We start from the raw sequence: 16298 nt of genomic DNA, 5'->3' as shown, positions 1-16298 counted from the left end.
CAGAACAAGTCTGAGCGGACCGGGTCAATCAGCACTGTCAAGCTGACCCCTTATATGTCTCCAGACTCACTGGGCTGGAGGAAGCAGCACTTTCAAGCTGTCTCTCCTTATATGCCCCTGGGCTCCATGGACTGGGTCAAGCAGCACTTTCAAGCTGTTACCCTTATGCGTCCCAAATTCAGCACATCCCTATCCCCACTCCCCCAACACAATTGTACTGGCAGTAACCTACTCGATGAGCAAACCCTACGGTATTTTGGGCGCTGCAGGGATCTTTAGCTTAGGTCAAAGAAGCGTTGCTGTAGAGTGAATGGGGGAAGCTAAAAACACAAACGAGTAAAGTTCAGTAAGAGAGAGAGAAGCAACCAACTTAACCATAGCAGTTATTTATTGAATAATAGTGATAACCACACAAGGAGGACTAAACCAACATAACATACATGATTAAAGGCTAATACCTAAGGTAGATAGGAAAACAGAGAGAGAAAGAAAGAAAGAAGGGGGTCTCACCGCTCCCTGAAGCTTGAACTGGTCAGGGTTCCCAGATGATGGTGGTAGCTGAGGGTCCTGAGGGCAAGAGGCAGGCAGAGTCCCCAGCACGATCAGTGAGGAGATGATGGAGTTCCAGTGGAACTGATGCCTAGTTTGGATCTAAGGCCTTGGTTACACTGGCAATTCACAGCGCTGCACTTGCTGCGCTCAGGGGTGTGAAAAAACACCCCCCCTGAGTGCAGCTCTGTAAAGCGCCAGTGTAATCAGCTCGCTCGCAGAGCTGCAAGCTATTCCCCTCGGAGAGGTGGAGTACTTGCAGCGCTGCGAGAGAGCTCTCGCAGCGCTGGTGGCGCGACTACACTCGCTCTCGGCAGTGCTGTGAATCCGCGAGTGTAGCCAAGGCCTAAGCATCAGAACCCTGACTAGAGGGTGAGTAGGGATTTTTGTAGAGAAAATACAATGGTTGAAGGGAGAACACTAGATTTGTTTATAGGTAAACTGATGACTCAAGGGTTTTCTTTAGGCTAGACAATAGGAGCTGATCACTCTTGGCTATGGGGGGTGTTTTCTTCCAGGGAGCTCACAATACAACTAGGCTGCTTCAGTATTTGGATATCAATTAAGGATTCATTACTAGAATTGGTCTGATAACTGCTGAGCTGGGTGTGTGTGCAGGTGTAGGTTCATTAGCATCTGGAGCAGAGATTCCCAGGATGCAGTGCGTCCCTGCTTTTTCTGGTCCCAGAGTTCAGTGTGGTTCTCTGTTCTCCATTCTGTATGTAAATTGAGATATCTTCCTTTCCCATCTTTCATGCAGATGAGGATAGGGGAGTTGTCTCTGCTCTCCATTCTGTATGCTAATGGAGATGTCTTCATCTTGTCACCCTTGTCAGGAGGGGTCTAGGTGTGTCTTCCAACGCCCTTCACAGCTCTCTGCAAGTTTTCTTCCTCCTCTCTGGAGCTTTTTAGAACTCTTGCAAACGGGGAGGAGACCTATGCTGTTCTTGTGTTATTCTCTGGAGACGCACCTTGTAAGAGCCTCACTTATCCACCCACCTTCCCTGCTGAGCCCAGAATTTGGTTGCATTCTTTAATCTTTTCTGCCATCCACAAGAAGGAAAAAAAGGGAAGTGATAGCACTAGAGTCTGCAACTCTGCACGGGGGATGAACCAGGCTAGCGCTGTGTGTGTGTGATGACATGGAGGTGCGGTGGAGCGGGCAGTCACGTGATAGGATCACGGACCCAAAGCTTAGAACTTGAGAGAACAGCTCTCCCAGGTGGGACGTCCCTCTGTCCTGTGCGGTGTTCGCGCGGGAGGAGGCGAGCCGTTTTGGTTCAGGGTTGTCGGCTCGTTGACGTTGGTAGAGCGATCCTCAAATTCGCCTTCCCTCATTGAGCCTCGAAAAACGTTCATTGTCCGCGTTTGGAGGGCGAGATGCATCCTCGCTGTGGCTCTGCTCCTGAGAGGTGACCGAGGAGGGGGGTGGTGGAGGCTAGAAATGGGGCGTGGGAAGAGATCGGGCTAGAGAGGAAAGAAACGCCAAGAAGAGAACTGCTGGGAAGAGGCCAAATCAGAAGAGAAATGTTGTGAAGAATGAAATGGATTTTAGGGTCTAATCCAAGCCCTTGGCAATCCCTTGGGGCCTTTCCAGGGACTTGGGTGGGCTTTGGGTAATGCCCTTAGCGAGAGCAGCGAAGTGATGTGTCTCTTGAAAAGATTGCGACATTCCGAACAGCTTAGTGTGACGGGGGAAAACCCAGCTACTGAAATAGCCGGATGGGAAAACCACCATGATGCAGATTTGTAGGGCCAGAAGAAACCATTATAATCCTCTCCTCTGCCTGCCCACAAAACACAAGCTATAGCACCACAGCCAGTGGATTCCTGCCTCGAGCCCATAACCTCTGTTTGAGATACAGTGCGTCTCAAGGCATGTAAGGTAGGAGGAGCAATGGGGGGAGAAAACAGGAAAGTGAGTTTTGAAAGTTATTTAATAGAAAACCTGCTTTGTGCAATATTTGGAATCTGATTTTTAACGCCGGTCGATCGCATTTCTTTTGGCCTAGAAACAGAAGCTTCTCTTGGCCTGTGGTGGGGGGGAGGGATCGGTCTGTCCGTCCCAGAGCCCGTAGACCACTTTAATAATCTGAACCCAAAGACCCCGTGGCCTTTGCTTTTTGTAAAAGTGGTGCTGCCGCTTCTCTTGCTCTAATATCCTGTGCAAAATTGCCCCTCCCCTCCATTGTGCTGTGTGCTTGTGCCTGTTGCTTTCTTCCCTCCACCCCAGAGATGGCTGCATTTCACTAGTCTTGTATGTGTATAGTTTGTGATGCCCTGTCAGGTTCTTTTGAGGTGACAGGCACTGGGTAAGTGTAAAACCATGATTATTCCTATCTTACATTGTGAATTGGGATTGACTGACTATCTCACTGATGCAGAGCATGGCTGCCTGTCCTCCTTGGCTAATGCTCCATCCTAGACTGAAGTGGTCTCACAACCCCAGTACCTGAAACATCAGAGTTGGATGTTCCCTTTCCATTTATACGGGCCTTGTCTACATGGGATGCTACCACGCGGCAAGCCAGGGTGTGAATCTACCGTGCTATAGCAGGGTCCACACGGGACGTGACTACGTGGCCAGCTAGTGTGCTGTAGATTCACACCCTGGCTTGCTGTCCTTGTAGACAAGCCCTTGGTCTCCTTTCCCCGCTCCACATAACCTGGACCCTCTTCCTCCTGCTGTGACCTCTTGTCTCCGTGTGTTTTCAATCTGCTGCCCTCCCTCTCCTTCCTAATCGTCGTTGTCGGCAGAACACGCTTCTGCGGCCCATGCCCAGGTATTCCAAATTCACCTTGGTTTGAAATTCTGTCCCCTTGCAGGCCACTGGAACCCCCCCACACCCCAAATTCCTAAAGGAGGTAGGCTGGGATTTCCAAGCGGGGTGGTCAGACTCAAGGGAAATTGGACACCTCACTCCTTTAGGTCTCTCAGGCCTCCCATTGCGTTCCCATTCCCATGTCCCAGTGCGGTCCAGTGGATAGGGCGCTTGGACTGGGATTCCCACCAGACTTCTGCTGCGACTTTCACCTCCCTGTGTTTCATTTTCCCCCATCTGTAAAGTGGTGCTCATCTCCATTGCAAAGTGCTTTGAGATCTACGGCTGCAAGTCACTATATGAGAGTAGGTGGTGGTGGTGTTATGCAGTGAGATTGCTTTTATTTTCACTAGCATCAACAACCAGTGCAGCAAGTCACTTGGAAAGTCTAATGCCTTTCTGCCTTTGCTGTATCTCCAGCTGTACTTTGGTATGTACTCGAGACCTAATTCTGCAGTGATTGACTTGGCTAGGTACGATGGGAAAATGTAACGATCACAAGCACAGTACTCTCAGTGGCCGTTGGACAGAATGCCACGTGCCACTGAATTGCCCCATCTTGTCTGTCATCCGTGCGGTGATGTTAAACGTTTCGTTTTGTTGTTTTTTCTCCCCAGTGTCCCAAATCTGCCGGTTGAGATGCCCAAGCCCAGCAAAGTGAACCAAGCTTTGGCAGGTAATGACTCCTTGATTACTTGTTTTCTCCCTAGGTTTTTTCCTTTCCTTTGTAACTTGCTTCCTCATGTAGCCTCTGATAAGAATGTAGAGTGTCCTGTCATGTAGACAGGGCCTGGCACGGGATAGAGAATAAAACTAGTGTGTTTGAAAATGTATAGAAAGTGCACACACCAGCAGCTGGTTGGCTTTTCTCAACCACGTTGCGGTAAGTACCTACTTGGTTTTGTATTGCTGTCCTTGCTTTGGTAATAGGGTGGGAACGGTCCCACCCTTGTCTTTCTACAGTGCCACAGTGTGCAGACTTGTTGCCTATCAGGGCAAAGGCTGACAGAGAGGGGAAGTCGGGCACTGTAGCCTAGGGGGTGGAGTCAAGCATTTGGAACTTGGTTAGCAATTCTGTGGATGAAGCATGAGTTCTCCTGTAACTGCGGGAGTAAGTAGGAGGAGCTTACGTTTGCCGTTGAAGTCTGCAGCTCTGACTCTGAATACTCCCAGGGAGCAGATCTGTTAGGGAAGGAGGAATCCATTTGTACCTAGTTGCCTTTCAGAGTAGAATTGCACCTTGCGACTCTATGGCATTGTCTGGATGATGATCCCACACCCGTGTGGTTTGCAATGTAACTGCCAGTCTGTGTCCCAGAGGGTGGGAAGCTTGCCGGTACGTTTGCCATCTCTTAATTCAGCTAGTGCACAGCAACTGGGATTCTAGTTTGGTGGCATCTTCTGAAACTGGATGTTCTGCTGGTCACATGATGTCTTCTGCATACTAATGCAGTCCATGCACTTTAATAATAGCACAATACCGTGTCACTGTCCCGGGACAGAACGGCCACAAGGCCCATATGGTGTTGTCCAATGTTGCCCTTGCATGGCAGGACATCTTTGAGTACATAACAGAACATCCTCCGTTCCTCTCCCCGACTCCCATCCTTTGTATTCTGTCTGTTTGGACTGTAAGCTCTTCTGCAGCGTACCGAGGCAAATACTCCACAACCTGGGTGCATGTTTGTAGTCGTGTCCTTGTCTTGTACATCTAGAAAGCGCCTAGTGCACAATTGGTGCTGTCCAGTTAGTCGTAGCAATTACATATTGGAAATCCTCGAAATGTTCAGCCAATCCGATCCCTCCCTCTGCTAAAAGTTCTCAAACCTACTTAATGGACATGAGCCATTGGGCCAGACTCAGACCTGGTATGAGTGGCTGACCTCAGTGGCGTTTCACCTTTTATACATGCTCTGAATTTGGCTCATTACTATATGCAGCGACGTGTCAAATGGACCTATTCTATAGGCACTGTTACAAAGGAAACGCCTGGGTTAACCATATAGGTCTAGATTCAACAAAGCTGAATCGGCCGCTGGTATGTTCCATATACGGGTCATCCGTTCTCAGTTTGGAAGAGGCAATTGGACTTGATCAAATTGTTCATCTGGTGGCCTGCTTTAATATAGAGGAACTCCAGGAGGTAACCAATAGCACCAGCCTTTTACCACCCCCTTGGTTTAAAAAGTCACTTTTGCAATCAATTCTTCTACTCTTGTTGGAGGCAGGAATGAGAATTTTAAAACTTTTTAAATCTCTTTAGTTTAAAAATGAGGCCAAGGTCTGTGAGATCATATGTAAAGCAGCTGACAAGATGCACTCTGCACTACTGGAGTCCAGAAATGCTCAGACGAGGGCGTGATCGATGGGCAAATGCTAGCTCCTAAAAGGCAAACGCTCTTCTTGTTTAGATCTGAATCTTTACATGGCCTGCCTTTGACTGGAGCGGGGGGTGGTCATCTTTAACGGAAGCACCATGTTGCCTTTGGTTCAGGGTAGCAGCCTTTAAAAGGTCTGAGGGAGCTACAACAGTACACGATTTTTCTTTTTCAGCAGAAAATCTATATTAGAACGTGACTGTAAAAGAAGTCACAGAGGAAAGGTGTGGGTAGCTTAACTAGTCTGTGTAAGGAAAGGAAATGCCCAGGAACATCTATGAAGAACACCAGGCAGTGGAGTTTTGGGGACAAGAATACTGAATTTCATCAAGGCTTTACTTGACGCGGCCTTTAATTGGTGACCTCTCTTTCCCATCTTATTTGGCTACTGTGTCTTTGGTAACTTTAGGACACCTCTTTGGAAACTTGAAAAGCCTCTGTTGATCTTGATTCCCCAACTTTTCATGCTTCAGGTGACTTAATAAGGCAAAGATCCCCTCCTTGGACACTTCTGAGCTCCACTGCGCAGTTCTCAAACGATTTTGTTCTGTGGATCAGCGGGAAGGGCTGTGCAGGTCACTGGAGATCCATAGAGCCATGTGAGAACCTCACCGAGGCAGTTCAGTGATGGTCTATACCACCAGTCTTGTTGGCTGTGCAGAGAGAGGCCCTTCTGGGGTGAAAAAAACAGTCACAAAACTAAGGCTAGCCAGCCGCTGTAGAGTAATAAATCTATTGCTATGCTGGATTCTCTCTCATTTTGTCCATTCATTAGGAAACTAGTTATATTCTGGGACGAATGGACTGGTGTCTCAGGAGCTTAGCCTACCAGTCAGAGATGCTCCTCAACATGTTTGAAATGGGCCTTGTAACTAAAAGTACACTTTGGGGTTCTCTGTCTTTACCTCCTGGTTTTTGATACGTTAAGGTGCACATGGCCCCTGGTTTCCAACTTTAAATCTCCATAACCATGGAGGTCAGGAATGATCTTTTTTTAAAATGCAAGCTGAGAGTCTCATGTATTCACATGATTCCAGGGGCTGGGGCTTTGGAAAAAAACCCCTCAATATCACAAGATCAATATCAGCCTAACATTGTGAGAGTTGGCAATACTGCATAGGATCTCCATTGTTATTCAAAGGAAAGTTCTGGTCCCCATGCAAGGCTTAACTCTAAAGTACATTTGAACAAAAACTGGCCGCCGGACAAAGTGACGTGTTATAGCTTGCTCACGTATCCAGCCTGTATGCACACACCCTGCCACATTCCTTTTTATTTATGGGTGCTCCCCATCCTCAGTCCTTGCACAGCACCAAACAGTAAGAATTTCTTTGAATGGGAGACCAGTTAGATCCTTGATTGCTGTGACCATTGCCAGAGTAAGACTAACCTGGCTTACAACACACGTGTAGTTTGTATGCACAAACAACATGCTAAGCTCTGCACTGCACTGGAGGTAGATTTTCAAATTCCAACACAGACCCAATAACAGCAGCCAAATTCTCTGCTGGAGTCAGTGGAGTTATGTCAGTTTGGCTCTGACACTTTGGGCTGGTCTACACTTGGGGGGGGGATTGATCTAAGATACGCAACTTCAGCTAGGTGAATAGCGTAGCTGAAGTCAAAGTATCTTAAATTGACTTACCTTGGGTCCTCACGGCGCGGGATCAACGGCCGCGGCTCCCCCGTCAACTCCGCTATCGCCGCTCGCTCTGGTGGAGTTCCGGAGTCGACGGGGAGTGTGTTCGGGGATCGATATATCGCGTCTTAACGAGACGCGATATATCGATCCCCGATAAATCGATCGCTACCCACCGATACTGCGGGTAGTCTGGACGTACCCTAAGGGTTGGTCTATGTTGGGATATAGCCACTCCCTCTCCGGGAGGGGGAGTATATGCATTGGTGCCGCTGCAGTGCTGTATGTGTCGCATGGCTAACCCGCTGAGTAGCTCTGAAAATACAAACCCGTCCTGTCCCTAGACAAAAGCTTAGCCCTCATTTGTCGCTCTCCTGCAGTGGGAAATCTGCATTCCTTAAAAAGCTCTTGCCACTCACTAGCCAACTTTAAGGAAGACGGAGTTTAAATCACGACTCCTCCTCGTGTGCTGTTTCTTCTGTTTCATCCCCACGTAGATCATCGTGGTCATAGAAAGAGTCAGAAATCTCTTCTTTGAGCCTTGTAATATGTGCCCTGGTTCTAAGGCTGAGCGCATGCCTATAAATACTTGTCATTAATGGATACGAACGTAATTGGCTCCCTCGTCTTGTTAAATTGAGCCAAGAGCCCCAGTGATGAGACAGAGTTAACAGTGTCACTGGGTTGACCTGTGTTGCAATCAGAGGGCTGCTCGGGTAGGCGTACTTGCGCTCGCTTTAATCCGCCCAGCACAGCTAAAAATAGCCAGGAGCCCACCGCGGCACGGACTTGAGCTAGGAACGTGGTTACGTACCCCGGGTTCCAGGTGGGCTGGTACAGTCTGGGCTGCTGCTGGTTCCCTGCTCTTTTTAGCTGTGCAAGCTAAATTTAAGCTCGCGTGGGTTTGTCTACCCAACCTGCAGTCACGTCTCTGATTGCAGTGTGGACGTACCCAGTGATTTCCGGGTGCTGAAGAGGAGTCGAGCATGATAAGCCACAGTTTCAACAGCAAAGCCGGCTTATCTGCATAAGGAAGCATCACAAGTCATTTTTACCGTCCGGCTCCACAAGGGTTGATTGCTGAGTGCTGAGATTTCCTGTGTTACATTAGAAGCTTAAGGGAAAAACAGCTGCTGGCTACGCAAATGATTCAAATGTGAGTGAGCCCGAACAGTGATGCACCAAGTGACTGGCTCCTTGCTCAGTGATTCCTTGGTTTCAGGAAGGATGTGCTTTGTCACTGTTGCACACTTCATTTCGTGCTGCGTTTGATTCCTCTTCCACGTGTCTTCCCCAAAGACAACAGACAGTAGAGGAGGAGGACAGCCCAGTAGTTCATCTTCCTGCCTTCATTATAGATGCTCCAAGGAGGAATCGCTCGTGATGTCATGTGATCATTGCTGTCTATGTTGAATAGTAGATATGGTTTCACCTCCTGACGTGCTGTGTGGGTATAAAGTTCATGCCATACATTTCTATTTTATTTATGATGATTCATCACCTCTAATATGCGTTGTTAGTGTATTGTCCAAGAGGCACACTGGGATCAATATTGCACTGGTAAAGATTAACTAATGAAACTGATATATTCTATGGCCTGTTTTCTACAGGAGGTCAGACTAGATTATCCTAATGGTCCCTTGTGGCCGTAAAAATCTGTTAACTCCGTTTTTTCAGATGCAGTTCTTCAGCTCCTGTGCTTTCTAATGGCATACGCACAATATTTCCGTGATCTTCTCTAGAGCCATTAAGCTTAGATCATTAATTCACTTCTCAGTTACGTATCAGTTGTGTACATTTGAAGATGATCCTGTGTAGCACTTTGTTCGAAGTTCCTTACAAACTTTAGCTGATTAATTAACATAATCAAATTGTCCAGTTAAGAGGAGCTCTATCATTTCTCCTTCTGTGGCAAGCGGAAGAACTGTGTTTACATCCCTGCCTGATCAGAAACTTGTAGGCTGATTTAGTATTTATCAGAAGCAATTTTGCCTAGTGGCTAGAACACTGGACTGGGGCTCAAAAGACCTGGGTTCTATTCCTGGCTCTGCCACTGGCCTGCAGAGTAGCCATGGGCAAATCATTTCCACACACCTTGCCTCAGTTTCTCCATCTGTAAAATGGGGGTAATGAAACTGACCTTTTATAAAATGCTTTGAGATCTACAGATGAAAAGCTCTGTATTGAGAACTAGTCTAATTACCATAGCATCTAGGACCCTAGTTATGGATCAGGATCCCATTGCGCTAGGAGCTGTACGAACACAGAACAAAAAGATAGTCCCTGCCCCAAAGAGCTTACATTCTAAATATGACAAGAGGCAAATGGATTCAGACCAATAGGGATGTACAGGGAAGCAACGAAGCACTCTTGGTGACAGGCAGTGGACTCAGCACACCAGCACTCCAACGGTTGTCAAGTGTAGGCTTCATGGCGAAGGGGAGTTTTGAGGAGGGATTTGAAGGAGGCTAATAAGATAGGTCTGCAGAGCTTTACAGGGAGCTCCTCCCAAGAGCCAGGGGCAGCATGGGAGACAGTGCGAAGGGCTTGTTCGAAAATGTAACCAGTAGATGCCTTGGTACTACAGAGAACAAAATATCTTGTCTCCTTCTGAATACGAAAGTGTATTATTCCTAGGGCTAATATTCCAGTGTGGATTTGTGAATCTTCCTGCCTTAGTACCATTTTGACAGTCTAGAGAGGCACAAAACACTTCAGTTTTTGTAGCCAAAATCCTTAATAAACGTGGTAAAGCAAATTGAATGCTGTTCTGGGTCCATACCCACCAGTGCTAAGGATGAATTTGTTCGCCCTCCAGCCAATGAAAAGTGGCCGGTGGAACGTATGTGCAGCCAGTCGGTAATAGCGTGGTTGCAATGGTGAGGTTAAGGAGGCTGGAATAAAAATGATCCCCACATATTCGCCATTAACGAAAAGAAGGCCGTATCCCATTGCTGTGGAAATGCTTAGGATGTTGCAAAAGGATTTCAGGTCTAGTCCTGCTCGGTGCTTCCTGGAAATTGAAGAGTACCAGCAGTCTTGCAGGAACCAGGTTTTTAGTCCAGGATTAAAAAGACACTCGGTTCTGACTGGCATTTTTCATTGGTGAGTTTATGGGCCTGATTCTTAGCTTTGTGTAAACTGGCGTAGCTCTGACTGTTATATTGATTTCTAACCGCTGAGAACCTAGTTCTGGTATCGTTACCAGGACAATAGGTTAATAGCTTAATGTTTTCACCCACTAAAAATCAAGAGTCTCCCTTTGTCAACACCCCACAGCTGCAGGGGACTCTCTGCATTTCCTGTCCCACGGCTGCTGCGTAAGGAGTGCGTGTGTGTTGTGGTGTCACAGTCCACCACGGTGGAAGCTGTTTGGAGATCCGGAGTGCTGGCCTCCAGCACGGTGTGTGGCAGAGGCCCTTAGCTGGTGAGAGGGCAGAGAGCTTCCGTTTTCTCATGTCTCTTGGTAAGCAGGAGTGATGTGAAAGGAAACCCAGAGATTGACATTCCTCAGAGATTTCATTAAAAATGATCTTTCCTGTCTGTTGGAGTGTGGCTTGTAGTTTATCCATGTACTCTGTGTCTAGATCTTTGATAGAACTTCATTCATCTCCTACAATCCTTTCCCTCCTCTCTCTTCTATCCTTTTTTCCTCTTCCCTTTATTTTTCTCTCATTTTCCCCCCTTCAATCTTCCATTTCAAAGGGGTTGCCTTTGAAATCATCTGTTTTAGTCTGACATACAGTTCTAAAATGCCCATCACCATAATACTTGCCTGTCAGAGTAACAATTTGTGATAGCTTTTGCAATGCTGTAGAAAGGATACAAATATCAGGCCCAGTTCTTCACTGCCTTGCATCTCTGGTAGTCGCTTGTTAGAGAGGAAGGATGATCTTGTTGTTAAGATGATGGACTGTGGCTTGGGAGATCTCGGTTTAATTCCCAGCTCTGCCATAGGTGTTGCAGGTGACCTTGGGCAAGTCACTTAATCTCTGTGCCCCACTTCCCCATCTGTAAAAGGGGTTAATAATCTTTCCTGTCTCCCACCTTCCATGGGCTTTGGATCAGATCCTAAGGTTGTCAGGTCTTAGTCAGAGGCTGTCCGTAGCTGTACAAGAAGGAACCCTAGGAGTTATTGTAAGGTGTTGTATAGTGTTTACAGAATGCCGTCATTGCTGTGAGTGGAGAATTCTTATTGGATAGCATTTCGCCCTGACCTTTCACGGGGGTGTTTGACTCTGCAAAGTCCATAGATGTTCTTAGTGAGTTTTATATTTTAGGCCGAGCTGGTAGTGTCCCCCTGTACTTAAGGTTTCTTGAGATGTCCCATGCTAATACCCTGTTTTCAGTTGCTTATAGCTTATGTGCATGTATCTGATATTTTATTGTACTAGTTAAAGAACGATTTCATTTTGTGCATCTTTTATGCTGCCTTTCCTTCCCCAACCGAACAAGGGTTTGAAAAACAAAATAATTTAAAATATCAGCTAACAGAGTTATAAGCCATAGGTTACCAACACTCCCCATGTAGGGGAAACCCTAATAAGGAAATACACATCGCTACATCTCATGTACTACCCCGGTGGGTAACTCTTGCTAAATGTTGACCACTGTCAAGAGCTGCATTTAAAAGGGATTTTCTAAATATCCTGGTGTCTGTCAGGGTAGAATACTCTTCTGTTGGGGAGTGAGGCAGGCAGGCGGTTCCTTGAATACATCCGCATTCGGGCAGTTTTATTGCATTAGATTGCATTACGTTACATTACAGGATTGTAACTGGCCTGTATTTCAGTAGTGAATATTGCAGCATTAGATCAATAGAGTCAACCCTGAAGTTCTGTCTGTGCCAATTTCCCTTTAGGGAACAGGTGTCCTTTTAAGAGGAATAATTAACCGAATTCAACAAATCCGTCGTAGGACAGTGCTTTCCTGTGCCTTTGATTAGCAAAGCCCCGAAGAGATCCGGCTGAAGTCAATGGGGTGCCGTAATGCTTGAAGCTAAGCATGTGCTTAAGTGTTTTAATGAATCGGGGTCAATGTGCAGACGACGTGTCCCGGGCTGTATGAGGCCTAGAATGTGACCGTGAGCCCAATTCTGCTGTTGCACTGGTGTGACTCCAGTGTAACTCCATTGAAACCAGTTGAGCCACCCCAGGTTTACACCAGCAGGGCCCTCAGTCTCCGCCCCAAGGAGTTTACAATCTAAGGGTAGGTCTATACTTACCTCCGGGTCTGGCGGTAAGCCATCGATCTTCTGGGATCGATCCTGGAAGTGCTCGCCATCGACGCGGTACTTCTGCTCGGCGAGAGGAGTACGTGGAGTCGACAGGGGAGCCTGCCTGCCGCATCTGGACCTGCGGTAAGTTCGAACTAAGGTACTTCGACTTCAGCTACGTTAATAACGTAGCTGAAGTTGCGTATCTTAGTTCGAAGTGGGGGGTTAGTGTGGACCAGGCCGAAGGAACAAATTTGGAAAGTGCAGAGCCTCTTAATGTGGAGTCAAAAGTACTCCCCACCTTGCAGAGCTGAGCTGTAGAGGCACTTACCATCTAACTAGCGGAGTCCTAAGTCTACGCTAATCCGTAGACTCCAAGTCCGAGGTGAAGACAGGCCTTCTGTTAAAGCAGCGGCTTCGGGTAGCATTTATCGGATTCATGAACATATTCCTCCGCTTTAATTTACCATCCAAGCCGTTCCTCCTCTGGATTCTCCAGTTCCTGTCCTTGCACTGAAATCAAACTGAATCACCTTTCCCATTTATTTGCTTTACAAATACTTTGTGTTCTTTGAATCAAGGTTTTTTTTATTTTCTTTGAAAAATTTATTCCTTTTTTTTTTTTCCCCCTTTAAATAAATTTATTTCCGCATTGTTTCCTTCCTGCATGTTGACCTCGTGTCCCCTGTAGGCATGACGGCTATGCTGATGTCAGCCACTGGACTTCCTGTGCGTCTGACCTGTGCGCCACAACCTGCCAGCACCCGTAGAGCCACTAAAAAAACCAGCTCAGTTAAGGAAGGGAGGAAAGTGTCCGAGAAAGGTAGTTGCTGCTCAAACTCTCTGGTATTTGCTTCAATCTCCTTCTCTTTATCTCTGCGCTCACTGTTCATTTCCCCCCCTTGGCCTGCCTGTCTAAATTGCCGTGATTGGTGCACTCATTTCATAAAGAGGAGCAGAGCTCGTCTCCCTTGCGCTAAACGCTCCTTGACACATCGGAAAATAAGCTTGTAAAAATAGACCATGCCTCTAACTAACCCAGCCCCTTTCAACCGGTAATTAACATATTGAATAACCCGGCAGCCAGACACTTAGTGCAGACCTGTCCCACCGGGATCCTCTATCCCTGACAGCCAGGGCTCTGAAGGTCAGTGATTACTATCTATTATTTGTATTACTGTAGCACCAAAGAGAGTCATGGCCCAGGACTCAGTGTGCTGGGGTCCCTTGCTGATCAGGGAGCTGGTGAGTTCCAGAGTTGGGGGGGGCCCCTTGTGGAATACATCCTTCAGCTGCTCTCCAGTGGGTCTTCAGCTTGGGTGGCCCTGCTGGTCCTCCCTGAGCACAGGGAAAGAGGTGCCTTTCAGACAGCTCAGTCCCTGGCCATTTAGGGCTTTGCTGGATGAAATGTGTTAAACCCACTTCCTACAGCTCAGCATTGGGTTGAGTAGGTGGAACGGGGCCGGCTGCCTGTTGGATTCCAGTATCTCTACCCAGCAGTAGCAGCTACCGGGGCCCTGCTGCAAGGCTTAGTCATCTCCCCCGTGGTTTCTCCGCTTCCTGCTCTTCCCCGTCTCCCAAGCAGCTTTGTGGAGGTCATTGTTTCACAAGCCACCGGAGAGCCGGGCCTGCGTGTTTGTGTGTGCCAGCCCAGCCCCGGGCTCTACCATGGGGAAAAGCCAACGGTAGAGCTAAGGTGGAAATCTTGGTTATTCCATCCTGGCACTAGTGTGCTGACTCTACTTGCCAGCCCAGCCACTGGGATAGTTTCCCTTCCCGGCCCAAGCTAAGCCGCTCGGCCTGGGTGAAGGTGCTGGGCCCAGGTTTCTGCCTGAAGAGGGCACCTGGCGTGGAACTACAGTATCAGAAAGAACGGGTCTTGTACCCAAAGCTGCAGCCTGAGCTGCAAGGGAGTGTCATGGGGATGGGCCACTTCTGCCTGGCCACGCCTCCCATCAGAGTGCGGCCCCCTCCCCCATTCTGCACTTTGGGCTGTTTGCAAATGGGGGAGGAGGGCTGAGAGGCAACACAGTAGGTTTAAGCAGCATAGACTCATAGAAATGTCAGACTGGAGGGACCTGGAGAGGTCATCTAGTCCAGCCCCCTGTGCTGAGGCAGGTCCAAGTACACCTAGACCTTCCCTGACAGGTGTTTGTCCAACCATGTGCCACTGGCGACCCCTCCTATCTGGAAACCCAAATGGGGTCACTAAAGGGGCAGAGGGAAAAGGTTCTATGAAGACGTGGGTGGGGGGGAGAGATACTGGAGATCTTGGCAGTCAATGGAGGGAAGGAGGAAGTGGGTTGCAGGGATGGGGGGAAAGAAAGGTGAAGATCAGGGGACTAGAGAGGGAGATGGAATGAGCATACACCACCCCAGGAGGCGAGTGATGCTGGGGGAGTAATGAAAGGAGGGGAACAGAAGAGAAGGGAAAGGGGACCGAGAGACCAGGCTGCGAAACAGAAGAGGAGAGGACGGAAGGGAGGGTGAGCAAGGAGTGGGGGACACCAGACTTCGGAATGGGCAGGAGGAACAAGAGAGAAGAGGTGGAGAAGAGGCATAGCGTGGAAATGGAGAGCTGTGACGAAGGGCCGAGCTGGGTGAAGAGCTCCGCCCTGGCAGTGTGGGCATTGAGCTCCTGGCATTAATTATTACAGAATGTGGAGGATTGAAACAGGTGCCTGGCACTTCTCACCCATATACAGAGAGGAGTGCCTGTGCCAACGTGCTTCTGATCTAATTGGGGGGCGGGAAGATGCCCTCAAAGTGACTGAGGACCAGATCCTCATAGGTATTTAGGCACTGAATTGATTTCAATGGGAGTTGGGGGCTGAAATTCTTGTGAGGATCTGGGCCCACAAGCTTAAATTGGGCTCCCTGGGTCCCAGTTTGACTTGTTTAGGACTCTGAATTATTCTGCTGCAGTTCAAGCTGCATTAAAGGCCGAGGAGGACAAGTTGCAGCTGGAGGAATTGAAGAGGGAGTGAGGTTGCTTGGCCTGCTGGAGGTTTCCCACAGACAGGGAGCAGCATGAAGGAACAGGGTGGAGGAGAGCACCAGGCGGGGCTGAAACAGGCCGAGCACAATGAACGGGTGTGGCGGGTGTAATGGGTGATTAGGTCTAAACTCTGGTCATAGCCCCATTGACTTCAATGGAGCTGTTCTCCTTTACCCCAGCTGAGGCTCCGGCCCTAGACAGATCCTCCTAGCTCGGTCCAATTGTAAGTTCTGTGGGGCAGCGACGGTAGGTTTGTACAGCGCCTAGCGCAAGGGGAGCCTCTAAGCACCATCGCACTATGAGTGACTGACTGGTTGTGAAGCAGGAGCTCGGTGGACGTCACGTTGCAGGGCGGGAGGGGTGGTAATGGGGCCAGGACAGTGGGCTGAAGACGGTGCTGTGCCGGACTCAGGGCTTGGGAGTTTCAAGGTGATGGGGAATGAGCCAGGAAGCCGACAGAAGGGCCAGAGGAAGGGGGAGGAGGGTGTCGGTCTCAGGGAGAACAGAGGGGTCAGTGTTTCCATGACGGATGTCATGTCGCCCTCCTGCCTAATCCATTAGCCCTGCTCCTTCCATCTGATCCAGCTGGAGCATGTGTGTATTGCCCTAGGGCCCCCCTGGGAAAGCAGGCATGCTCCCCCATTTGCTGAGGGCGTTTAGCTCCGCCCTGGCTGAGATCTCTTTTGTAGTGATCCTC

At 48.5% G+C, this 16298-nt stretch overlaps 1 protein-coding gene across 5 annotated transcripts in view; it reads left to right on the top strand.

Moving 5' to 3' along the window:
- The window catches only part of DTX2 (deltex E3 ubiquitin ligase 2), a 64672-nt gene that overhangs the window by 28935 nt on the left and 19439 nt on the right, over nt 1-16298 (top strand). For 3 of the 5 annotated variants that reach the window (XM_034752385.1, XM_034752384.1, XM_034752383.1), the window contains exon 5: nt 3989-4047. In XM_034752385.1, coding sequence (XP_034608276.1) covers nt 3989-4047 — 59 coding nt within the window. Of the gene's footprint in view, nt 1-3988; nt 4048-13294; nt 13427-16298 lie in introns of all 5 variants that reach the window. The other 2 variants (XM_034752381.1, XM_034752382.1) reach the window with 1 other exon arrangement.

This window comes from Trachemys scripta, chromosome 18 (assembly GCF_013100865.1).
Source record: "Trachemys scripta elegans isolate TJP31775 chromosome 18, CAS_Tse_1.0, whole genome shotgun sequence".
Classification (NCBI taxonomy): domain Eukaryota; kingdom Metazoa; phylum Chordata; order Testudines; family Emydidae; genus Trachemys; species Trachemys scripta.
Note: the sequence above shows the minus strand (reverse complement) of the source record. Positions and strands in the feature narration are given on the sequence as shown.